The 27,254-nt window shown below is 41.6% G+C and overlaps 1 protein-coding gene across 2 annotated transcripts in view; it reads right to left on the bottom strand.

Moving 5' to 3' along the window:
• LOC115150996 (chemokine-like protein TAFA-2) overlaps positions 1-27,254 on the bottom strand; it is a 187,942-nt gene that overhangs the window by 101,423 nt on the left and 59,265 nt on the right. For both annotated transcript variants that reach the window (XM_029694881.1, XM_029694882.1), the window contains exon 2: positions 2,190-2,302. In XM_029694881.1, coding sequence (XP_029550741.1) covers positions 2,190-2,301 — 112 coding nt within the window. In that variant the 5' untranslated portion in view covers position 2,302. The remainder of the gene's footprint in view (positions 1-2,189; positions 2,303-27,254) is intronic.

Below are 27,254 nucleotides of genomic sequence, written 5' to 3'. Positions count from 1 at the left end.
CCATTATTTTCCTTGAGGCCCCCCATTATTAGCCAGATAATTATAATTTGTGCAACAACAAAAAAATTGTTAGACAGGCCCACTGGGCAAAAAATTAACCAGCCCATCTGGAATTTGCCCAAATTGTCGAACACAAACAAACACATCTTCAGGTTTCAGGCAAGGTTCTCATCACATAAGCATGGATCACCAAACCCCACGAGTAACCTTACTGGATCTTGAAGACTTGTATTAGTGTCACACCTTGCATAATTGAAGGCCTTTTTTAATAGCACAATATGTTGTAATGCTTCAGGAGGGCAGTTTTGTGTGTTTTTGAGGTAGAAGTCCGGAGTTTGAGTCTCCATATGAGTTGAATCAGGGGAAGCGGTGCTCGCTAAGCAGGCAGCGTGACGTTCTTTACAATGGTACCACTGAACTCGGATCTACAGTTGCGCTGGTTCAACCGCTGGGGTCACTGTGGAGTGAGTTAAGGGAGTGAATGTAGCAGATGGGGATCTGTGAAACTCACTCATCAGCCTGAAGTGTCGCTCCTTGCGCAACTGAAGGAGGCCTTTTTCAATAGAGCGGTGGGTTGGAAGGCTTCAGGAGGGAGGTCATGTCTGTTTGCTAGGCAGAGGTCCTGAGTTTGAGTCTGGGTATAAACTGAAGCGGTACTTGTTAAGCACGCAGCATGTCTTCCTATACGTTAACTTCCTGAACTTATCCCTATAGGCTTTAGCTAAGTGGGCTAACACAGTCTTGTGACATGCAGGCGATCTGGTTTGAACCTAGTCAGTTACAAGAGCAAGATTAAATAGGGAGTGGAAAGGTTATTCTTAGAAGGGCTATGACAGGGCATTTCAACTATATTGTTACGGGCCCAATGTTAGTTTTTTTGACACTCCCGTCTAACGCAGCCTGTGATCATCTTAGAAGGGAACAGAAGGCACTTCAATGCTCCAGAGCGTCTTAGCTTTCTGGAATGGGGTCAATAGTTTATAGCCAGAGCGCTTCAAATGCTAGAGCCAAATTTATTGGAATAAAATAAATTCAACATGCCACATTGGCTTCAGAAACCGGCAGAAGTTTCTGTTCACCACAGTGAGTGTTTGAGTCTATCTGTTCTCCTCTACCAGGATGTTTTCTCTAGTTTTGAATCTGAATTTAGAAAACTGAATTAGAAAACTGAATCTGAATGCATCTGATAAGTTGAATATATAAAACTTTGATAGCCTTGAAATGATCGTTTGCTAAACTTGATACAATGCATGCAATATCTACCATATTGAAACTGAATATATAAATATTGTTATGAAATACAAGTTAAATGTATGTATTCAATGATTTAATTTATGCATTACAAATTCAAAAATATTACATTCAAATTAAATATCCTAATACTAATTCAAAGTTAAATACAATTTCTGTTGGAACTGAAATCACTCCATAGAAAATCCACATAACCACATGTTCAAAAAACACATGATTTCACATAATTTCACATTTGCATAACATGGAAATTTAACGTGAAATCATGTGGTTTTTCTGTAAGGGTCTACCTTTTGCGTTCATGTCTGTTGTTGTTTTGCTATTTTGGCTTTTTGTTCGAAGTGCCGAAGCCTGAAGACACTCCAGATCAACAAATGGCCCCTAAGCACCCACTGGGTGTCACACAACTGAGTGTCTACTACTTACAACAGTATTTACAGTGAGGTCTGTTGGAGCGATGAACTGGAACCAGTCACTCTGAGTGCTTTAACAGTAGGCTACATTATCCTAGCTACTGACCATTATGAACATCCTCACATGTCCACTGTGTTACCTCATCACTGATATATTATAGCATTGTGCTGTGGTGTGCTTTCTGGGCCAAAATGGCTGCCTGGTATCACAAAGGTGGGTGCTACTCTTAGTGGATGAAGTTTCTTCCCCATAAAATGTCAAGTGCTTTGAGCACCTGGTGGATGTAAAGCAATGTAAATCAAATCCATTATACTGATTAGGAAATACTTTACGTTAAGTATTGTGTATTCTGTAATAACTTGTTGTTACATAATAAGTGCTTTGCATTTACATTTCAATAGTTTAATGGTTTACATTATTACATAAATGTATTATGTTATTACACACCATCAGTATGATGATGATGATGTGTGCAACCTACCCATAGAGATACATATCTACCCTATTTAATTGTCTGGACATACCTATGTGACTTCTGTGTGACGATGCGAGGGTCAGCTGTCCCCAGAGAGACACCACACAGACGGCCAGCAGCAGACCCCTTTTGCACACTCTCCGTAGGTCTCTCTCCCGCATACTGAAAAGACAGGGTGGGGAAAACTTCATCAGTAACTTACATCAGTCATTAGGACATTTTTTGGAGTGACATACAGGCATGACGTAGCGAAAAGACTCAACAAACTACATACAGTACAAGTCCAATACAAATAGGTTCCATTCCATCTTTGCCCTAGGCTCGTGAGCCACTTAGATCTCCCTAGCTTACATTTAGTATTTTCGTATTTTATTAGGATCCCCATTAGCTGCTGCTAAGGCAGCCACTACTCTTCCTGGGGTCCATACGGAGTCAGTGCATATTTATTTAAGCTCGCGAGGCTAGCTTTGCCCTGCACAGAGACAAAAGATGGACGGTGCAACTGGACGGTGCAACTCACAAAACCACAATCTGGAGAATCTGGCTTTAGGCGGTGGCCCACTTATGCTGTTGGGTATCAAACACAGCAGGGTGTCTCATCCTGCAGATACAGTACAGTGTGGCTTCCTTCCCAAAAAAACAGAATTATACATGAGCTTGTGGTAACATATGCATTGAACGCTGCAGTGCTTTCCTTCCCACACCATGACGCCAGTTGGTGTTTGATCAACTGTGAGGATGTATGTTTCCCATAGCATTTTTCACAGAGACAAATAAACATAGCCATGTTGATTCTGTGCGAACTGATTTAGCTAAATACCTTTTTTTTGTATTCATGTGTAAACATACATTAGATGGGTGCTTGTCATTTTCCCTCAAATGATGTGTTGTTGTTATTCCCTTAAACACATAGCCACAGTAACACTGCAGCAACCGCAAACCCACCACAAGCTATTGTGCTGTGAACTTCTCTATAGTCCTAGAAGATCTATAAATAGAACAAATGACGTCAGACTATCCCTTATTCCCCCGCTTCCTCTTTCCCTCTTTATAAATGATGTCTGTCTTTCCCTTATTCCCTCGTTTCCTCTCGCTCTCTGCTCTCCCTACCTGGGAGGGAGGTGCCTGAGTAATAGTGTTTGGGTGGTCTGTCTTGGCTAGTGTTTCCCAGCTCAGTAATCTTCATGTAGTGTTCAGGGTCTGTTGTCCAGTAATGCATTGTGGCTGTGTAAGATGCCCTTTGAGAGGAGAACAAACAATGCAATCAGCGGTTCATCTTATTGCCAACAGAGCCCGTTCCTCTCACAGGAAAAACAGTCGCAAATCACAGGCATCCTTTCTACTCCTTGCCAGTGTATCCACTCAAATTAGTGAAAAGATTGGTTTCATGCTAAGAGCTTAACTCTTGGTTATTTGGCAGTGGCTTGTGTAGGGAGTAGAGAGGGAGCCATCTACCACAATAGAGCTGGGTGGCATCTAAAGGATAGTTTTCTCTACTGTATGTAGAGGATGCTGGTTTGATGGACAGTGTCAAGTGCAATCAGACCTGGATTCGGAGAGTATTTGTTTTCTTTCTCTTGGTGTTTTATTAGGCAGGTAGCCTAGTGGTTAGAGTGTTGGACTTGCAACAAGAAGGTTGCAAGATCAAATCCCTGAGCTGACAAGGTAGAAATCTGTTGTTCTGCCCCTGAACAAGGCAGCTAACCCACTGTTCCTATGCTGTCATTTAAAATAATATTTTTTTCTTAACTGATCTACCTAGTTAATTAAAGGTAAAAAAAAATGTTTAATTACGCCTGCCTGGAGTGCCATATGGGCAGGGTTTACACTTCCATTGGTTCCATTGAACCAGGCAATCTCAATCAAGCACAGCAATAATTTAAGATAAAACAAATACTATTTGAACCCAGGTCTGGGTAAAACCTTAATCTACCTAAACAGACCATTGTGTTCAGGTGGCTGAAGGGGCTTGGCAAACAGGACAATTATCGCCCCTGATAGAGATGATGAACACCAGGTGGCGTATCAGAATGGTTTGGAGAGGAATGGAAAACCAACTGAACAGGGGGATCTATAGCCTGGTAACTGGTGGTCCCAGATCTGTATGTGTTTTAGCCAACTCTGACTATTGTTGTCATACCATTCATGTATGACATACCATTCATGAGTTCCTCGCATGTGGCATGCATGGTTATACATGCAAATGATGGAGGAGTTGGGAAACGCACGTTCAGATTTGGGACACTACATCAACAGACTAGTTGAGAGAGGCTGAGGGATGGTCTTTCTGCATGCTATACATAGTAATATAATACACAGACACAGTACATCTCCGAGGCTTAAAGATGCAGCGTTTCCTGTTTAATGATGGAGATGAGTCAATGGGACCAATAGGGCTGGGGGTTTTAGCTAACAACCGATGCCTGCAACCGGGTGGACAAGGCCGGTGTGTTCGAGTTGGAGGGCAAAATAAATCAGTGTTGTTGTTGTGGATAGTTTTTTTATGTGTGACGCAACTGGCTTTGTGCCACTTGTCATGCCCCCTGAGCCAAGCCGTGTCTCTCCAACAGAAACTAGATCAACAAGCATCCTTCTAATAGATTAGATAGAGAAAAATAACAATCTGAGCGTAATAAAGCACACACAGAACCCGGTTTCATTGAATTATATATATCAAGGTCGGTCATTAAATGTTTTCTGTAATCACATTGCACAGAAATCAGACGTTATTCACACATTAACCCCCTCAACGTGTCGTGCCTCCCGAAGGCAATACATTATGCATAGCAGCTCTGATTTACTAAAAATGAAACCACAACATGGAATTTCAAGACATTTTTCATACCATATACTGTAGATAAAAAAATGCTGTACATTGTCTCTACCAAACCTACATATCAACATTGAATCACCTTATCGAGTTTTTTTTGAAGGCAAGCTGCCAAAACAAATTAGATACAAAGTGAAACGCTACTTGAACCTCTGCAAGAAAAATTATCCTAGCATTGATAAGACTTTGAGAGCAACATGACAACAGGCCTCAAACACTCCAGCGTATTGGAACACGGAGTGAGTCAGCAATGTAGGCTAGGGTTGCACTCTGTACCTGATTTTATACGGAGTGATATGGTTTCAGATGAGTGGCTTAGCCGACTTCTCTTCTTTAATTAGTCTCTTTGAATTACTCCCCTACATGTGGGAAGATGTCGGACAGATTTATTTCTGTTCCTGCTTCTAAACTCCCTTTCATTCCTCCATGAAGGGATATACTGTAGCCAAACTGTAGAGGTGGCTCAGAGAGAGCTAGTAAGTGTTCGGTGAATCCACTGTGATGATGTCGCTAGCAGCCTTGAACCAAGCAGCCATCCCTCAAACTTCCTTCCTGCGTGTAATGGTAGGTGTGTGATGGGGTGATGGTGGGTGAGGTGTGTCCATGCTCTGCTGAGCTCCTACCCTTTGGACTCTGACTGGACACGCTAGGCTAGGCTTCAGTACAGTGTGGGCCTGGACCAGTTTTGCGCGTCTTTGGACCCAGATATCTGCTACAGTACAGAGAGGGATGAGACGTAAAGGGGAAAGGACTGAAACGCTTTCATGGCAGGAAGTCAGAGAGGAGAGCAGGGGGGCCTGTTAATACAGGCCTGAGGTGGTTTTGAGTTTCATGGTTCAGGTTCAAGGTCTGATGACCTAAAGACCACTATGCCATACTGAACTCTAAGGAAAACACCCAGACTCAGCTCAAAGGTAGCACACGTGAGTATACCATTTGCATGTACTGTACTTTCCAATGGTGGCACATGGTCAACCTCAATACCACTCGGCATGAAGGAGTGCCAGCCCTCGATTTTACTCAACACTGACTCAATTTCAGATTATTTGGGAATACTTAAAGGTAGTGTTGTCACAAAACCAGAATTCTGACTTCGATACTGATACCAGGTTTAGAATCACAATACCTGTTACGTTTACAATACTCAATACCAAAACGTTACAAAAACGATACCAAAACAATACCACAAAAAAAAGAAGGCGTATTAGCCAAAGTCACAGAGCTCGTTTTATCTGATTTCATGGGGCTACAGATGACAAACAATCCCTGACATTTAGAACTTATTTTATTGGCAACTGCTAAGAAAACATATTATTTTATTGTTCTGATTGACAACATTTGCAGAGAAGAAGCAACCTCTTTTTTTTCTCGAAAAGTGTGCGCTGTCTCTTTAAGAAATGAATGGCATAATTTGCAAGGCAGAATGTGGCTGTGGAATCTGCCTTTGTGGCTGTGGCATCTAGTGGAAACCAGACGGTAGGCAAAGGAAGATGAAGAAGGGAATTTGTTTTTGGTGGCGAAAGAGATTACGTGGATTAATAACGTTTTTGGTGACAGTCAGTTTTTAAATTAGCATATTTTGCGTTATGGGTACTAAGGTTGTGAATTCAACTGTAAGCTAGCAAGGAAAGTTAGCCTATAGTTAAAGCTCGAAGCTACCGGTTTCACATTTCTAGGGAGCTAATGCAGCCCAGACAGCTCAAGCAATGAATGAGTAAGTGGAGCAGGCACTTTGCTCTTCACGCTATAAAGGGGCTGCGCTGATACTGACTTGATCCTCTCAATTACATGAGACACATTTGACAGAAGTACAGAATGTAAAAAAATAATAATTTGGTATACCGTGCAACACTATTTCAATGGATACTGTGAGATTCTGGCAATTAAGCCATTTTTCTAATTACCCAGAGTCAGATGAACTCATTGATACCATTTATATGTATCTGCGTGCAGTATGTATGAAGGAAGGAAGTTAGAGTTAACAATGCTAACTAGAGTTAGCATGAAGACTGGAAGTATACTTCTGTGCCTGTAGACTTCCAGTCATTGTCAGAATTTTGCACTATCCCTTTAAGCAAGGTGTGGCATGCAATCAAGGAAACAAAACACCAACATTCTGGAACTCAAATGCAATTAACATTCGAGCATATGGCTAGATTGGCAGCGGAATGGAGAGTAGAGTGGATTTCTATTCATGGCATCACCCTACTTAGGTAAGAGCCCAAGATTTAAGAACCCAAAGCGTAACCCACAGAGATAGGAATTTCAATGATTTCATGAACAGATGTAGACTTATTTGAGATTGATTTGAAATTATGAATAAAAGATGATGTATCCACCCTTGACTCATCTTGTATAAAAGTGAAGGTTACACCCAGTAAAGAACATAATGGGGAAGCTTGTTACATATTTTGGGGGTGAGGCTTGTGAGTGCAAGTCACCCACCCAGTGCTAGTGTGATTAGCGTAGAGAACTCCTGCCATCAGTGCCTAAACACAGACTACGCGCAGTCAGGGACAGCAGTTTTCCTCAGTCACTGACAGTCACTGAGATTTCTAGGTAAATTAGTCCAGCTTGGTGTCTAAACCTTGTAATCATGGCTGAATTACGGATCGGGCACAAAGGGAAAATGCCCAGGGGCCCTCCAGTGGGCCCCCATTGATTTTGTTAGTCACCCAGATATCATATGAACATGGCATAACTCTCTCCACTCCATGGCAAAATGAGTAGAATGGCAGAAAAGTATATGTAAAACTGCTAAACGTTCTCTCCACCGCCAAGAGGGAGGCAACTAAAATCCCCAAAAATACAAATCTCACTTTGGGCCCCCAAAAGGCTAGAGGCAGCTTTGCCTGCCATGCTCCCATGTTTCTGTTTCTGAACCAATCAATTAGAACTAGCACCATTGTGCTTCCAGGGAAACAGCGACAGAATTCTAAGGGCTATTAGTTTGCACTATTTAACAATGGTTTCAAGAGATCTGCTTAACAAATTGCCCTCCCCTTCATAGACACAGACTCTCCCTCTCCCCTCCTCCTTCTCCTACCCCCCCTTCCCCCTTTCTCCCCTCTCGCTCTCTCCCCCGCTCTTCTGTCTCCTGTCTAAACACCACCTGATTTGCATACTTGCTTCTGGTTCAGTAACCCACCACAAACACACTTAGAGCGACTTGCGACCTTTATCTTGTCTAATGCTGAGAACCAAATTGGGGTTAGAAGTTAGAAAAAAAGCCCCAACAGAATTCAGCAAACCAGGGTAGAGAAATGTGGTAGAATCTCAGAGTTTACTCCCCACTGGGGTCTCGGTGTCTGCAACATTAGTTACAGTACAGGCAGAGGCTGACAAAGCCCTGTTGGCCCTGTTACCGGTGCTAACATTGGGCAGGTTGACCTGTCTGAAAACATTCCCTCCGGTGTATGGTATGACAAAGGTCATCTCAATAATATTGGCGCTCCACTGCCTGCCATGGATAGTCTTTAACAGAGTTCTGAACAACTCTTGGCTACACTCTGGGTTCTCTGGATTTATATGGCTGATAAGAGAATTATCTAATAAAGGTAAATGAATCAATAATCCATTATTAATTAATAGTTATGTAGCATGGATATATATAGCCTGTAGCATAGGAAACTAAAGGGTTAAGTATAAGTCTCATGAGATTGACGAGGATAAGAGAGGAATGGAGGTCTGTGTGTTTAAGTAAACATAAAGAACTGTTAAACTGTGGTTGACCTGACCTAGCTCGAACCCTCCAGGTTTCCCTAATCTCAGAGTACTGAAACTGTCAGCTGGGTAAGAATTTACGGTGTTGAGAGTTCTGGGGAAGAACAATTAACTCTCCTTAGTGTGTAATGTGTGTGCGTAAATGAGGAGCCTGGTATATGATAGATGTTTTGTGTATGAACTGCAGAACGTTCTCTGAATAAACTGTACGAACCTTTTGCAGAAAGCTGTGTCCTTGCCTAATTATTCTTTACCCAGTGTCTTACAAACCTTGGGAATTAGTCAAGGCTTTATTGATTGTTGATTATTATCATTGGGATAGAAAAATTATTTTAACAATGGCCCACACACACACACACACACACACACACACACTCTCCTGACTCATCCGTTGTTCTCCCAGCATGTTTTGGGACACTGCTCTCAGGGTGCATAACATAGAGAAAAGGTCAGGGGTGAGGGGTCAGATAACTATTGTGTTGCTACAGTATACACCCAAGATCGCAAGGATGGCTACAGCTGGACTACCCAACAGGAAAAACTGGTTGCATTGACGTTAGTGATGAGGGATAAAAATTGCTACAGTTGCATATCAGGATTTTATTTTTCACGATATATAATATCGTATCGTTTTGACAATATTGCTATATTATTTTTGCGCTAGTTGGCTGTACCTGTATCAAAACGACATTTTTTCCTCCATAGCTTGTTACATTTACATTTACATTACATTCATGTCATTTAGCAGACGCTCTTATCCAGAGCGACTTACAAATTGGTGCATTCACCTTATGAGTGAATGCAGTTCTCCAGCCTCTTTTTAAATAGGGAGCCAATTTGTTTTCAGCTATTTATTTCCATGACTGTTCAAAACTCGTTTTCTCATGGCAATCTTTTGTTCCTATGCAGCCAACATATGGTGAGCAATGTGTTTGGAACACCGAATCGCAATAAAATCACAATATCGAATCGCAATACATATACTGTAGAATTGTGAGAATCGCAATACATACCATATCGGCAGGTTGAATATTTGCTGTAAGAAGACGATTTGTACACTACCAAAACATTACTTTTTTCCCAGACGCCTTGATGTCGTCGTGAAAAACGATTCATTTTTTCTGTTTTACCTGCTTATATTCTGGCCATTTTGATGTTTTTTCTAATATTTTGAAGAAAGAATCAACTCCCTGAATGGCATGCTAACTAGCTTACTCTCAGTTACATTGACTCAAGATGGACTCAATATTTTGCGGATATATTGCAGAGTAATTTACATTTTAGAGGAATACACTCCCTAATAAGCTTTGCTCGTTGGTTGTTTATGGGGGGGGGGGGGGGTTCGTTAAAGCAGTTGTCACTTCTGATATACTGTAGACTCATACATCAAATGACATTTTGCACTATGGGTCCATTGCCCTTAAATGAATATTCAAATCCGTGAAGAGAATCAGACATAAATTGAATGCATGAGTTGGGCCTAAGCTGTAATAAGATCAAAGTCATGCTAAGTGGATCTTCAGGCTTTATTTCCACATTTCATCCAACAATGTGTCTGCTGAAGCAGAAAATTATGCTGCTGCTTTAAAGCAATATAAGCCACTCTAGAATAAACACAATAAACTGTGATGCTCACACTATATGATTAAACTCCAATACAACCGAGTGCCCAGGAAACTGAGGGCATAAAATGTGACTGACTATGGGGCTGAATCAGCCATACCAAGCACCACCCTCTTACAGCATGGACCTGTCTCTTACATCTCCCCTTCAATGATCCTCAATAATTGACTGGCATAATCGTCTAACTCTGAGGCACTTGATGTGGAAAGTGATGGAACCCCACTGGTTTCAGTGCCAAACCAAGCTGGCAATAACAAAGCAATGGGAGGACGTTAGTTCTGCTGACCTCAATGCCTTCTCCAAATTAAATGTTGCATGAGATAACCTTTCATCGCTCAGAGGAATGACAGAATCTTGATGCTCCTTTTCCTTTAGCAAGCACTTTTTACAGAATCCCACACTGAAGCCCTACATTGAATCTTAAATAGGTCAATTTAAACTTGAAAGCATTCAAGCTTTTCCAAAAACTTTTCAAACTGACATAACATCCTCAGAGTAAATCTATGTCCATATGATAAGACCAAAGGAGAGAACCGAGTTGCCATTGAAGTCAGTGTGGTGGAAGCAAGCACCGCCTTTTCACGTAGAGCAGAACTTAAAAGCTCAGCTAAGTGCATTGTTGAAATGTAGTTTGTTCTTATTTTCACAGCTTCATGCAGTGCTGCACACCATAGGACATACAGTGGTTCCTCAATTAAAAGTTTCAAACTTATGCTGTAACCGTTTGTGGTAGATGATGGCAGGTTGTGGTAAATTGCTTAATTCTGTCATTGCACCACACTATCACAAGGGGGAGTTAGAATGCTGATCTATCGGTAGTCTAATCTCTGGCATAAATAGACTATCTTTTCGTAAATTAATGGTGGTGTGAATGTTTCAGTCCGAGAGTCTCTCTTCTCTGGCAATAGAGTCCTACATCAGGGAAAAACAAAATTAGCTGGCAGGTGGTCCCAGAGTTGAGCGAGAACTTAAATACAATGGCACAATTACACTTGACATGTGGACTGATGATTTTCCCCAAAAAATAGGCAAGGTGGGCTTTTGGTTTCTCTCCCTCTAAAAACAGCAATAAATCATCCTAAATAACAAACTGGCTTTATTTACCACAGTGTGAAAGAGTGAAAGCCCCTCTATATAGATGTAGTTTCTGAAAACCGGAGTCCTTCTTTGCTAATGTGAAGAAGAAGAAACTGAATGAAAGAGAGTCCAGCGAGGATAGGGAGGGGAAAAAGGTTGCCCATATTTTCAAGACCTGAGCTACTTCATTTATTTCTGAAATGTACTTTTTTTATTTAGGCCATTTAATATATTTGTTTAGGCTTGGGCTATTTAGTAGTCTATTTCGCAGCAAAAAGTATTGTCAAACCCATAGGGTATCTCACTGCACCCTTAATGCCATGTCTTGAAATATGCAGACCGACGGATTAAAAGTTAATTTCCATTGTAATACTTCTGACAGCCAAATGTATAACTCCACCCATAGCTTTTGGACTTTACAACATTCCCAGAAGGCTTGGATTATGTTAACTTAATGAAAAATGAACCTGGTAATCAAATGTAATTTACTGCAGACCTAAGATCTATGGGTTTACCCTTCTCAATGAATGCTTATATTGAAGATAGAAGCCGCCTCTTAATGAGTTCCAAGAGCCGATCTGTTACCCAACAAAATAATATAAATTTAATAATCCATTTTTTTTATGAATACAGACAGTAGGCTATTATTCCTCTTTTCCTGCATTAATTAATTTGTCTCCATGTCTATTCAACATTTGGCTGAAAATAAACCCTGCCATGAATTAAGAACATCTTTTTTCCCACAATGCACCTTGACATCTCCAATCGCTTTAAAGAGCCTTCTAATATTAGACAACAAATAAATATACTACAACAATAACTTCAAAAACAGTCCATTCATCAGTGGATTTCTTCAACTTGCTGTGCAGGAAAAGGATGTCATCCACCGTGCCTGGTAGCAGACCACACATCCATCTGAAGGTGACGCTTTATCCTTTGGAACCACACAATTACCAGGTGGACAGTAGGCCTCTTGAAGCGATAGAGGAAATCAACAAGATCCACAAGTATTCTTTCACAATAGCTGGCCTTATGTTATCTGCAGTTTTTAGCTGCACTTTCCCATTCCATGGTGGGTAACGTCAAGTCCCCTATTTTTTGAAAATCGTCAGTCCACATGTTAAGCGTAATTGCACCATTTTATTTACCCAAGTTCTCTCTCAATTCCGGAACCACTCGCCAGCTGATTTTTTTTGCCTGATGCAGGACTCTAGTGCGATAGGAGAGAGACTGACAAACATTCACACCTCCATTAATTTACAAAAGGATAGTCTAATTGCTTGGCTAGGTGTGAAAAATCCCCCAATTTGTGCCAAAGTTTAGACTACCAATAGATGCTGTGGTCAGTCAGAGTTGAGTCCTATTGTAAAGTGTAGCCTAATGGCCAAAAAAGGGCAAACTTACAATGTATTCAATGCTTAAGTACTCTAAAGTTTTACATTTGTAACTCAATATCACAGACCAGATTTGCCCTAACGAAAAAATGTATCAACTCACATTATGCCTAAAATACTAAAAGTACCAGTCAAAAGTTTGGACACACCTACTCATTCAAGGATTTTTCTTTATTTTTACTTTATCAAGAGTGTGCAAAGCTGTCATCAAGGCAAAGGGTGGCTACTTTGAAGAATCTCAAATGTAAAATATATTTTGATTTGTTTAACACTATTCAATATGTGTTATTTCATAGTTCTTATGTCTTCACTGTTATTCTACAATGTAGAAAATAGTAAAAATAAAGAAAAACCCGGGAATGAGTAGGTGTCCAAACTTTTGACTGGTACTGTATATCAACTTTTGATTATTTAATTAACCTATATCATGTTATTTCAAGGTATTCCTTTGGAGCACATGCAAATGTGATTTGGAGTTGTTGAACAGGAGTGACAAAATGTATTACAATTGAATTAGAATGAACCTAATAATGAGGATGAAGAAGAAGAGAGTGATTGAATTTAGAACAATAGTGTAAGAATTGCTCTTCCTCCGTCCCACATGCACATAAAATATATAGATTTTTATTTCTACTTTGTCAGAAGAAGCTGTAACTGCACCATAACTTATTACTTACTAAAACTGTTCTTATACTAAGAGAAATGAAAATGGTCTGTTATATTCCATTATATTCTTAAAATATATGTGTTGACTGAATATACGCAAGTGATATCTGCTAAAATAACAAGTTGATGGCGAAGCCATAAGGCCTCCGCTACTAAAAAAATTATAAAATAAATAAAAAAGGTTTCACATATTTTTAAGACCTGAGCTATTTATTGTAGGCGTTCTATATATTATATTTACTTGTGGAATGTTACCGAATAGATAACAACAATAGAAAGAATAATTTGGTGGAATTGGTAGCGAGTCAGGCAGAACATGGAGTGAAAGTGCACTGTACTGTAAGTACGCAACAACGCTGTAAATGGTTTAGCAGCCTTTCCAATAAATTGGAATGCAAAAGAAACCATCCACCCTTAATTGGCTATCAGCAGGACAATAGACTCTTGCAGAGTTTAGTGACTTTAAATGTATTAATGGCATGTCAATTCACCCATCTCTTTGCATAGCCCACCACATGCACTGTTTTCTAACCACATCTGGGTGGATCCATAACGAATTACTATGGGAATAAATATCACTGAATGACATAAATATTGGAATAAAGTAGGCTAATGCAATTGAAATCAACAAATTGTTGCTTATTGAAACACCCAAAGTCATCTGTCTTCCCTGTGGCTCAGTTGGTAGAGCATGGTGTTTGCAATGCCAGCATGGTGTGTGCAATGCCAGGGTTGTGGGTTTGATTCCCATGGGGGGCCAGTACAAAAAAAAAAAAAGTTAAGTAAATACATTTTTTTTAAATGCATGAAATGAAATGTATGCATTCACTACTGTAAGTTGCTCTGGATAAGAGTGTCTACTAAAATGTAAAATCTAATGGTTATAATAAGATTTAAATAGCAATAGCCTGTGGTCAATTATTTCAGCACTGTTTCATGCTGCTTTGAGACAAGCTGGTCTTGATAAATCAATCAGATTAAAATATTCACTGAATATCCATTTGGGTATTGGTTAGCCTTTAATTAGGGTGTGGAAATGTTAGGATTATTTAGCTCTTCACTTGCAGTTGCTTAGTTGCCTAGGCCTAATCCTGACCGGTCACGTTGTGCAGCGCCATATTTTCCTAACGGAAACCCTGAGGTCTACATAGGCTATTGTAAAATGCATTTGGGTTTTTCTTGGAATAGAAACACCACAATATTAATCAATTTAATTAAGCTACATTTCCAACTGTATAAACAGCACAACAAATACAAATTATAATCAATCCCATAGTTTGTTCAAACAAAAATGGTTTTAAAGTCTCTAGTACAACCAATATTGAAAACAGTCAAAAGCATTCGTGAATTCAATCGCTTTAGCAGACATGTTGCGGTTTATTCATTGTTTAATTATTCAAGCCTCCCTTTGTTATTTCATTTTATGTACTAAAACGCTTGACTGTATTTAAAGACATGGATGACTTGTATGCTGTGTGATGACATGTACAAATTAATGAATTATTGATATACTGAAGTAGGCCTGTATGCCAATAAGTAAGTTACGCTAAAACAGCTACAGTAAACAGGACTGTACAGGACTCGAATAACTTAACTTCTCAAAGATGCCCTCTAGTGGTCAGACTACCATTAACTAGCATTAATGGCAACAATGGCTGACAGTAAAATACTATGATGTCACGCACTCCAACATGCTATATCATTCCGCAGCACCCCACAAGCTGTGCTGCTGTTTGACACAACTTTTAAAGGAAGAACCACCGTAGTCTGGACATTGCTAAAATGGCACTAGAGTACCTCCATAGTACTGTCCAGAGGCAAAATTAGTTATTACACCTTTTCATTTCGGTCATACATTTTTTCTTAGGTCCCGGATGATGGTCTCTGAATATTGAAGATGACAAAATCTGTGCTATGGTGACACCCTAAGGCATGGCTCTTAGTGATCTGTGCTATGGTACACCCTAAGGCATGGCTCTTAGTGATCTGTGCTATGGTACACCCTAAGGCATGGCTCTTTGTGATCTGTGCTATGGTACACCCTAAGGCATGGCTCTTTGTGATCTGTGCTATGGTGACACCCTAAGGCATGGCTCTTAGTGATCTGTGCTATGGTGACATACTAAGGCATGGCTCTTAGTGATCTGTGCTACGGTACACCCTAAGGCATGGCTCTTAGTGATCTGTGCTATGGTACACCCTAAGGCATGGCTCTTTGTGATCTGTGCTATGGTACACCCTAAGGCATGGCTCTTTGTGATCTGTGCTATGGTGACAACCTAAGGCATGGCTCTTAGTGATCTGTGCTATGGTGACATACTAAGGCATGGCTCTTAGTGATCTGTGCTATGGTGACATACTAAGGCATGGCTCTTAGTGATCTGTGCTATGGTACACCCTAAGGCATGGCTCTTAGTGCTCTGTGCTATGGTACACCCTAAGGCATGGCTCTTAGTGATCTGTGCTATGGTACACCCTAAGGCATGGCTCTTTGTGATCTGTGCTATGGTACACCCTAAGGCATGGCTCTTAGTGATCTGTGCTATGGTACACCCTAAGGCATGGCTCTTAGTGATCTGTGCTATGGTACACCCTAAGGCATGGCTCTTTGTGATCTGTGCTATGGTACACCCTAAAGCATGGCTCTTAGTGATCTGTGCTATGGTGCACCCTAAGTCATGGCTCTTAGTGATCTGATCTATGGTACACCCTAAGGCATGGCTCTTAGTGATCTGTGCTATGGTACACCCTAAAGCATGGCTCTTAGTGATCTGTGCTATGGTACACCCTAAAGCATGGCTCTTAGTGATCTGTGCTATGGTACACCCTAAAGCATGGCTCTTAGTGATCTGTGCTATGGTACACCCTAAAGCATGGCTCTTAGTGATCTGTGCTATGGTACACCCTAAGGCATGGCTCTTAGTGATCTGTGCTATGGTACACCCTAAAGCATGGCTCTTAGTGATCTGTGCTATGGTACACCCTAAAGCATGGCTCTTAGTGATCTGTGCTATGGTGCACCCTAAGGCATGGCTCTTAGTGATCTGTGCTATGGTGACATACTAAGGCATGGCTCTTAGTGATCTGTGCTATGGTACACCCTAAGGCATGGCTCTTAGTGCTCTGTGCTATGGTACACCCTAAAGCATGGCTGTTAGTGCTCTGTGCTATGGTTCACCCTAAGGCATGGCTCTTAGTGATCTGTGCTATGGTACACCCTAAGGCATGGCTCTTAGTGATCTGTGCTATGGTACACCCTAAGGCATGGCTCTTAGTGATCTGTGCTATGGTACACCCTAAGGCATGGCTCTTAGTGATCTGTGCTATGGTACACCCTAAGGCATGGCTCTTAGTGATCTGTGCTATGGTACACCCTAAGGCATGGCTCTTAGTGCTCTGTGCTATGGTACACCCTAAAGCATGGCTGTTAGTGCTCAGTGCTATGGTTCACCCTAAGGCATGGCTCTTAGTGATCTGTGCTATGGTGACACCCTAAGGCATGCCTCTTTGTGATCTGTGCTATGGTGACATACTAAGGCATGGCTCTTAGTGATCTGTGCTATGGTGACATACTAAGGCATGGCTCTTAGTGATCTGTGCTATGGTACACCCTAAGGCATGGCTCTTAGTGATCTGTGCTATGGTACACCCTAAGGCATGGCTCTTAGTGATCTGTGCTATGGTACACCCTAAGGCATGGCTCTTAGTGATCTGTGCTATGGTACACCCTAAGGCATGGCTCTTAGTGATCTGTGCTATGGTGACACCCTAAGGCATGGCTAGTAGTGCTCTGTGCTATCGTGACATACTAAGGCATGGCTCTTAGTGATCTGTGCTATGGTACACCCTAAGGCATGGCTCTTAGTGATCTGTGCTATGGTGCACCCTAAGGCATGGCTCTTAGTGATCTGTGCTATGGTACACCCTAAGGCATGGCTCTTAGTGATCTGTGCTATGGTGACACCCTAAGGCATGGCTCTTAGTGCTCTGTGCTATCGTGACATACTCAGGCATGGCTCTTAGTGATCTGTGCTATGGTGGCACCCTAAGGCATGGCTCTTAGTGCTCTGTGCTATGGTGACATACTAAGGCATGGCTCTTAGTGCTCTGTGCTATTGTGGCACCCTTAGGCATGGCTCTTAGTGATCTGTGCTATGGTGGCACCCTAAGGCATTGTTCTTTGTGAGTCACCATGGGCCTACGGGTCATAAACACTCATGATGTTTGTGACACACAACAGGCTTCGGAGAAAAAATAGTAGACTTTCTAATAATAAACCTTTAAATACTGCTGAGCACCTCTTTGGTGTTTCTGTGAGTGCAAATTAGCATAGACTCATAAATACGAGGGCTGCACAGTCCAAAAACAACATAAAAGACCTCATTAGTGACCCTTTGGCAGCAGCTGTGTGAGTGCCTCCTTAGACCACCTGATTGGGATGGAGGCCAGGACTCCCAGACCCTAACACAACAATATGCTCTAGCACCTAAATGTCTACTAATACCTTCCAGTGACTGAGGTTCATTCCTGCTGAATAATTTACAGTGGAGGCAGGCAGGGTTCTCATTCCATTTTCTCCTCCGGAAGTAGCTTACTGATGTATTATTGACCACGGCCACAACACGTGGCAACCAGTGGAGGCTGCCGAGGGGAGGACGGCTCATAATAATGGCTGGAATGAATAGAATGGCATCAAACACATGGAACCCATGTGTTTGATGTATTTGATACCATTCCACTCCAGCCATTACCACAAGCCTGTCCTCCCCAATTAAGGTGCCACCAACCTCCTGTGGTGAGAACAAACTAAGAGCAATGGCCCAAAAAACTGGGAGACCCAACTGCAAGAACAGGCACGAGAGTACAGACAGACTGAGGATTAGCAGGCTAATCTGGGCATGGTAAAATAAAGTCTGTTAGTCCCAGCCAGTCACGCATGAAGGGCTGGTCGATGACAAAACAGAGACAACATTTTTTTTCAAGGGTGAGGCCATGAAAGCAAAATAAAAATTAGCATTCGGGCAAAAGCAAGGCGACAAAGCACACGGAGCAGACAACTACAGCTTGTAAACATGGGGGTGGTCTCATGTACATTGTAGTGCTTTCATTGACAGTCACACAAACTGAACAGGGTCTTAACTTCTTCACGCAATGGTTGCTGTTCAACATCAACTAACACTTCGATAAAATCCTATTCGAATGAACAAATCAAGAATTTTCTGGTTTATGTGGATTAACAAGTCAACCATTAGAGACAATTAACAAGTCAACCATGTTGCTCACCATCTACTGTTGTTGTTTGTTTAGTTTTATAGTTTAAGATTATATTAATTTGGCTGGTAGTTAATGAAAGTGTTTACAACACTAACCCCTGTGAGAGCAGCTCAACAATAATTGGGTGTCTGCTAATTGAGTTGCCTGACATGTTTGGACAAGCTAAATCTCAGTGCAATTTTGAGGTTTAATTTGACTCATTACCAGCATTAAGTCTTTGTTCTCATCACCATGGGGGACCCAATGGGTGTCTGGCAGCAGTACATCATGGCATTTAACCACCCCAACTTCAGTCTCTCAAGGCCTGGTCCAGGTCAGCTAAACCACATCCTTAAAGATGGGCAGAAGTGCAAATTCATGCATGTAAAAATAAGAAAATCTAAAAAATAAAAACAGATGAAAAATCTGTTACCAAGACAACACCCGAGCAATGAGCTTGAAACCCACTAATTAGATATGAGAGAACATCAGTCGCTAGCGAGTGTTTCCTCGTAAGCGGTGGGGGAATTATGCTGTACTCTGTGTGAGTTATTTTTTTGTGTGCAGTAGATCTGCAGTGAGCCGCTGTACATCTGGCTGCAGACGCTTGGCAGGGCCTCGTGCATTCTGGGAAAAGGAGACGCAGCAAGGCAGAAGAGAGAAAGCTAAAATAATATTTTTTCAACCCAAAGCCAGTTCAAATTTTTGACAGGCCTGCTTAATTCCATTTAAAATTCCCTTCAATAGATTTTGTTCTGTGCTGCTCTGTTGTGCATTTCCTGCAGGGAGTCTTCCATTGTTTGTTTTCGGGGCACGCTTCAGCCTATTTATGCGAGCTAATATAAAGTATAAAATGAGGGCACGTTTTTTTGGTGAGTGTGCACACAATTGCAAGTGGGAATAGAGTTGACTGTTTAATTTCACTTATAGCCAGGTAAGCGAGAATGCAGGCTCTCCCTCGACTCCTCAAGGAAATGCTGCTGAATATAATCACAGAATATCTACTGGGCGCATATGAGAAAATCCATATATGTTACATATACTAAAGTGGTATGTACAGCAGGTGCATTAAATAAGAATATATTTTCATTATGCAAATACCCTGCCCTTTTTACACTAAGAAACAACATCGTTTCAAGCCGCATTAGGCAATCAAGTCCCAACAATAAACTGAAATGGCAATAGTACACAACAAATTGAGTCCACATGCATCAGTTGAGACAAACGCTGCAATATATACATTTAACGCAATCGCACCCAGCAGCAAGTCCCTTACATACAGCTCAGATCAAGAACAAATCTGAGTAACACTTTACTTGACACTCACCATCATAACATGTTACGACACGGTCATAACCATGTCATTCGTCCTAACAGCTGACATAACTTGTCAAAACCTGTTATAATATGGTCATAACACTGTCATGACGTATATTTAGACCGGTTGTGATATATAGTGTTATTTCATGGCTGGTTATGACACCTACATAGGAATATAAAAACCAACAAAACCTACCATGGTACTGTAGTTATTTTATGGCTGGTTATTACACCTACATAAGAGTGGCAAACACCACAAAACCTACCACACAAGGCAAAACATTCATTACACCCTACTCTACATGTCAACAGTATGTAAAACACAAATTGCGACAATATTACATTATCATTGTAAATGAACACACATTGATGTCAGACATGCACCTACCCCAATGTCTTGTTGCTGATGACTAGGATGAACGCAGGGGCAGAGTTCAGGAGGAGGACAAGACACCCTTTTTTTGACTGATGACTGATATAAGGGCATGTACGTGATTAGCCTATCTGGCTTATATGATTATGATAAGTCATAATGCTTCTTGACAGTGTCATAAAGAGTATTTTCTTAGTCCATGTAAAGTGGCACAGGATGGTCATAATGCTTCTTGACAGTGTCATAAAGTGTATTTACTTAGTCCAAGTGACACAGGACGATCATAATGCTTCATGACAGTGTTATTTAAAATATGATGAAAAAAACATGACTGTAAAGAATTCATTACAACAACAACAACGGATTTAAGTAACACACTTTAAAACAAAAGGAAACTTCTTGGCAGAGAAAAACCTATTTGAATAAATGTGGATTTTGACACTCTTATGTTGGTGTCATAACAAGCCATAAAATAACACAATGTCATAACAAGTAAAAATATATGGGTCATGACAGTTTTATGACCATACTGTATTTTGATAGGTTATGACAAGCTATGTCAGCTGTTCTGACATATTATACATGGTTATGACCGTGACATAACGTGTAATGAAACTGGGTGTCAAGTAAAGTGTTGCCCAAGTCTGCTAGCCAGCCAAACATGGGCCCTGCTGGGATTGTGTGACGGCACTGCAGAAGAAAACTGACAAGATGAAGAGGCAGTACTGCTGTTGCGTGACTGGCACTTCTGCTGCTCTCATATCTACACTGTTCGTGAGTGGGGGGGGGGGGAATGGGGATTTTTGTTATAGATGCCACGGTAGGCTATGTGCATCAATGTTCCCACTGGAAACAGCAACAGGGAAGGGTAGAAGGTAAAACCATTATGTATGTCCTACTCCTACTGTACACATGCGTAATTGCCAGTTAGTCCCTTGCAGGTGACCTGGGGCTTAGATGTCATCCCCCGGTACTAATGACTGCTTCACTGAGCATGTCCCCATGTCCCTGCATTATCAGACCTATGGCAGGGACTACAGGGAAAAGCCCAGGGGCTGCACAGATGGTCCCTCTCTCTTGCTCTGTGTGTGTGTGTGTGTCCTATACCTATTCAACAACATACTTGTTTTCTGTTCTCTTTCCCATCCTTCTCTCTCTCTCTCTCTCTCTCTCGCCTCTGTCGTTCTATTCCAGCCATACTATCTATAGTCCTCCTCCTCCCTCTCTTTCTCTCCTCATGGTATCCATATACCTCTGGCTCTCCGGGAGCTCTAAAGATATTCTTCTCAGCTTATCTTCCTTCTTTTCTCCTCTCAGGGGGATTGATTAATTCCAAGCTGTGAGAGAGGTGTTTTTAATTACAGCGTCAAATGATCTGTTAACAGACACAATGAAATCCATTGCATCATCCACATGCATTTGTGATCCCTCTATGTATAGGGCAAAGATCCCTGGTCTTCATTGGCTATAGGGTCAGGTAGGATTACTGAAATATGAACCGTGACACAGAGCACCACTTAAAGAGATAGTTCACCCAATTTACAAAATTACACATTGTTTTCCGTGTACTGTAAGCAGTCTATGAACAAGGTACGGCAGCAATCTACGCTTTGGTTTAGTTTCCCTGTCACTGTTTCCAAGTCATGGGACTGATATTAGTATTTTTCTGGCATCATGTCCAAATTATCCGAAAGTATCTTAAATTGATTGTGAAGCTCAACAAAGTTCCTTATAGATGATCTGAACATGATGCGTGAAGAATTCAAATAAATCAGTCCCATGACTTAAATGGGAATGGGCCACAATTGCTAAAATGTTAGCATGTCGAAACATTGCCAGGGAAACTAAACCAAAGCATGGATTGATGTCCTACCTTGTTCATAGACTGCTTACAGGCTAAGGAAACCAAAGTGTCATTTTGTAATTTGAGTGAACTATCCCTTTAATGAGCAACCACTAATCCCTCTTCCCTCTCTCCCTGCTATCTCTTCCCTCTCTCCCTGCTATCTCTTTCTCTCTCTCCCGGCTGGAACACCTTGTAACACTTCTTCACATAGAGACACATTTGGTGGAAACTCTTAAATGTCTTTAAAGGCCACTAAAAAAACAGTTAGCGCTGAAAATACAGTAAGTCAAATCCTCAGATGAAAAATGCTAGATTAATTTTGAAGAACTGACAAAAGTGTAGTAGTCAAAACCTCAACTGAAGAATTGAAACGTGAGCAACCTTGATGTTGCAGTGCTAAAATTGGTGGCATGTCATGCCATGCTGCGGGGAAGAAGCTCAAGGCCCAGAGGTTGAAAAATGCTTTCAGTGCGTTCACTGTGAAATGATAGTACAGCACATATTATAATAGCGTTATGCCTAGACTCAGGTGAATGTTGATATGTGCTGTGTTATCAATTACACAGCCATCCTTTGAAGGCTTTAACTCCGCTTTTGTTCTTCATTCTACAAATTCATTTTAATCTCCCAAACAAGGTTGTGTGACCTTCAATGATTTGTGTTTCAACAGCCACTGTTTGGACAATTTTGAAGAGGGCAATAATATTGCAATTTCAATAAAAAATGAAAGCAGGGTGCTTCCTTTGACAGAAAGATAAAAGATAAAAACATTTATAAAATATGGCCTTCAGTCTCTGAATAATATTCTGGTATTCTTCCTTTCCACAAAGCACCAAAATATTGTTTTGATGAAATACCTACCTGCTATCATTGTGAACTGAGTAACACCATCATATGGGTCAGAGGAAAGGGCTCACAACATGGGGAGGGGGAATTTGTTTAAGAGACTTCCAACTCGAGACATTCTTGGACTATTACTTCCAGGGGCAGGCACTGACTAATAAATGTAGCACAGAGCTTCTCCCCTAACCCTGGGGGAGGTGTGTCACATCACACTTCTTAATTTGGGTTCAGTTAAGCTTCACAGGCGCCATTAGCATCGAGTGCTGGCGTGTAAGATGAGCTAAGAAAAGAGAGAGAGAGAGAGTGCAGAGAGAGAGATAGAGAGAGAGAGAATCTGAATTCAAATGTCTACTGTTTGCTGATGATCTGGTGCTTCTGTCCCCAACCAAGGAGGGTCTACAGCAGCACCTAGATCTTTTGCACAGATTCTGTCAGAACTGGGCCCTGACAGTAAATCTCAGTAAGACAAAAATAATGGTGTTCCTATAAAGGTGTAGTTGCCAGGACAACTAATACAAATTCCATCTAGACACCGTTTCCCTAGAGCACACAAAAAATGATTCATACCTCGGCTTAAACATCAGCGCCACAGGTAACTTCCACAAAGCTGTGAACGATCTGAGAGACAAGGCAAGAAGGGCCATCTATGCCATCAAAAGGAACATAAAATTTGACATATCAATTAGGATCTGGCTAAAAATATTTTTGAATCAGTTATAGAACCCATTGCCCTTTATGGTTGTGAGGTCTGGGGTCTGCAGCTCACCAACCAAGTTTTCACAAAATGGGACAAACTCCAAATTGAGACTGCATGCAGAATTCTGCAAAAATATCCCCTGTGTACAACGTAAAACACCAAATAATGCATACAGAGCAGAATTAGGCCGATACCTGCTAATGATCAAAATCCAGAAAAGAGACGTTAAATTCTACAACCACCTAAAAGGAAGCTATTCCCAAACCTTCCATAACAAAGCTATCACCTACAGAGAGATGAACCTGGAGAAGGGTCCCCTAAGCAAGCTGGTCCTGGGGCTCTGTTCACAAACACAAACAGACCCCACAAAGCCCCAGGACAGAAAAACAATTAGACCCAATCAAATCATGAGATAACAAAAATATAATTACTTGACACATTGGAAAGAATTAACAAAAAAACTGAGCAAACTAGAATGCTATTTCGCCCTAAACATAGAGTACACAGTGGCAGAATACCTGACCACTGTGACTGACCCAAAGCTGCATACAAACATGATCTCTTTACTGAGTAAGGCAGCTCCAAAATGCAGGTCTTTCAGCCTAGCTCAGTGCTTTCTGTGGTGGAGGGGCAGTGGGCTGCCGTTTTACAGGCCCCTAACCAATTGTGCTATTTTGTGTGTTTTTTTGCATTGTTTGTAACTTATTTTGTACATAATGTTGATGCTAACATCTCTTATGACTGAAAATAGCTTCTGGATATCCGAACAGCGATTACTCACCTTGAACTGGACACAGATTTTTTCTTTAATGAGTCTGACGCAAAGGATATAATGTTGCTCCCAGATGAGGCCCAAATCCCCATCATTCACATGAAGAAAGGAAGGAAATGCAGGGGGCTTAGATCAGGGTGTCTTGTGAGAATTCGTTTGCGAGTGGGTAACCCGCCTCTACCATCAGTTATATTAGCCAACGTCCAATCACTGGAGAATAAACTGGATGAGCTCTGTTTGAGACTATCCTACCAACGAGACATTAAAAACTGTAATATCTTATGATTCACAGAGTCATGGCTGAACGACGAAACGGATAATACACAGTTGGCTGGGTTTTCCGTGTATTTGCAGAACAGAACAGCTATGTCCGGTAAGATGAGGGGTGTGGGTGTCTATTTGTCAATAACAGCTGGTGCGCGATGTCTAATATTAACGTAGTCTCGAGGTATTGCTCGCCAGAGGTAGAGTACCTCATGATAAGCTGTAGACCACACTATCTACCAGTTTTCATCTATATTTTTCATAGTCGTCTATTTACCACCACAAACCAACGCTGGCACTAATACTGCACTCAACGAGTTGTATAAGGCCATAAGCAAACAAGAAAATGCTCATCCAGAAGTGGCGCTCCTAGTGGCCGGGGACTTTAATGCTGGCAAACTTAAATCCGTTTTACCTAATTACTACTAGCATGCCACATGTGCAACCAGAGGTAAAAAACTTTAGACCACCTTGACTCCACACACAGAGATGCATTTAAAGCTATTCTATCCTCTTGATTCCTGCTTACGAGCAAAAACTAAAGCAGGAAGTACCAGTGACTCGTTCAATACAGAAGTGGTCAGATGATGTGGATGCTAAGCTACAGGACTGTTTTGCTAGCACAAACTGGAAGGTGTTCCAGTATTCATCCTATGGCATTGAAGAGCATACCACTTTAGTCACCGGCTTCATCAATAAGTGCATCGACGACGACGTCCCCACAGTGACCGTACGTACATATCCCAACCAGAAGCCATGGATTAGAGGCAACATCCACACCGAACTTAAGGCTAGAGTTGCAGCTTTCAAGGAGCGGGACACTAATCCGGATGCTTATAAAAAATCTGGCTATGCCCTCAGACGAACCATCAAAGAGGCAAAGCGTCAATACAGGACTAAGATTGAATCTTACTGCACCAGCTCTGATGCTTGTCAGATGTGACAGGGTTTGCAAACTATTACGGATTACAAAGGAAAACCCAGGTGCGAGCTGCACAGTGACGCAAGCCTACCAGACGGACTAAATGCAATTTTGTTCATTTCGAGGCAAGCAACACCTCCCTCTGCAACTGGATCCTGGACTTCCTGACGGGCCGCCCCCAGGTGGTAAGTGTATGCAACAACACATCTGCCATGCTGATCCTCAACACGGGGGCCCCTCAGGGGTGCGTGCTTAGTCCCCTCCTGTACTCCCTGTTCACCCACAACTGCACGGCCAAGCACAACTCCAACACCATCATTAAGTTTGCTGACGACACAACAGTGGTAGTCCTGATCAACAACAACGATGAGACAGCCTATAGGGAGGAGGTCAGAGACCTGGCAGTGTGGTGCCAAGACTACAACCTCTCCCTCAATGTGAGCAAGACAAAGGAGATTATCGTAGACTACAGGAAAAGGTGGGATGAACACGCCCTCATTCACATCGACGGGGCTTAAGTGGAGTGGATCGAGTTTCAAGTAAATTGGTGTCCACATCACCAACAAACTAACATGGTCCAAACACACCAAGAAAGTTTTGAAGAGGGCACGACAATGCCTGTTCCCACTCAGAAGACTGAAAAGATTTGGCATGGGTCCCCAGATCCTCAAAACGTTCTATAGCTGCATGATCGAGAACATCCTGACCGGTTGTATCACCGCCTGGTATGGCAACTGCTTGGCATCTGACCATAAGGTGCTACAGAGGGTAGTGCGTACAGCCCAGTATATCACTGGGGCCAAGCTTCCTGCCATCCAGGACCTATATACTAGGCAGTGCCAGTGGAAGGTCCCAAAAATTGTCAAAGACTCCAGTCACTCAGGTCATAGACTGTTCTCTCTGTTACCACACGGCAAGCAGTACCGGAACACCAAGTCTAGGTCCAAAAGGCTCCTTAACATCTTCTACCCCCAAGCCATATGACTGCTGAATAATTAATCAAATGAATAGCCCCCCTTTGTTTTTACACTGCTGCTACTCACTGCTTATTATCTATGCATTGCCACTTTACCCCTATCTAAATGTACAAATTACAACCTCAACTAACATGTACCCCATCACATTGACTCGGTACCGGTACCCCCTGTATATAGCCTCAATATTGTTATTTTATTGTGTTCCTTTTTTATTTTTTTACTTTAGTTTATTTAGGAAACATTTTCTTTACTATATTTTCATGAAAACTGCATTTTTGGTTAAGGGCTTGTAAGTAAGCATTTTGCGGTAAGGTCTACTACACCTGTTGTACAAATCAAATTTGATTTGAAAAGGATAAACATACACATGCAAAACCATGGGCCAGAAAAGGTTGAATACATTGACCATGCTGTCAATCCAGCATGACGTCAGCTGCATTCAAAACAACTGGGAACTCGGGGGAAAAAACGAGCTCGGACCGGGAAATTACGTTTTGAACGGTCATCCAACTCGGATTTACAAGTGGGGATCTC

The sequence above is a fragment of the Salmo trutta genome, chromosome 16 (genome assembly GCF_901001165.1).
Source record: "Salmo trutta chromosome 16, fSalTru1.1, whole genome shotgun sequence".
Lineage (NCBI taxonomy): Eukaryota > Metazoa > Chordata > Actinopteri > Salmoniformes > Salmonidae > Salmo > Salmo trutta.
This window is presented reverse-complemented; position numbering and strand designations above follow the sequence as displayed.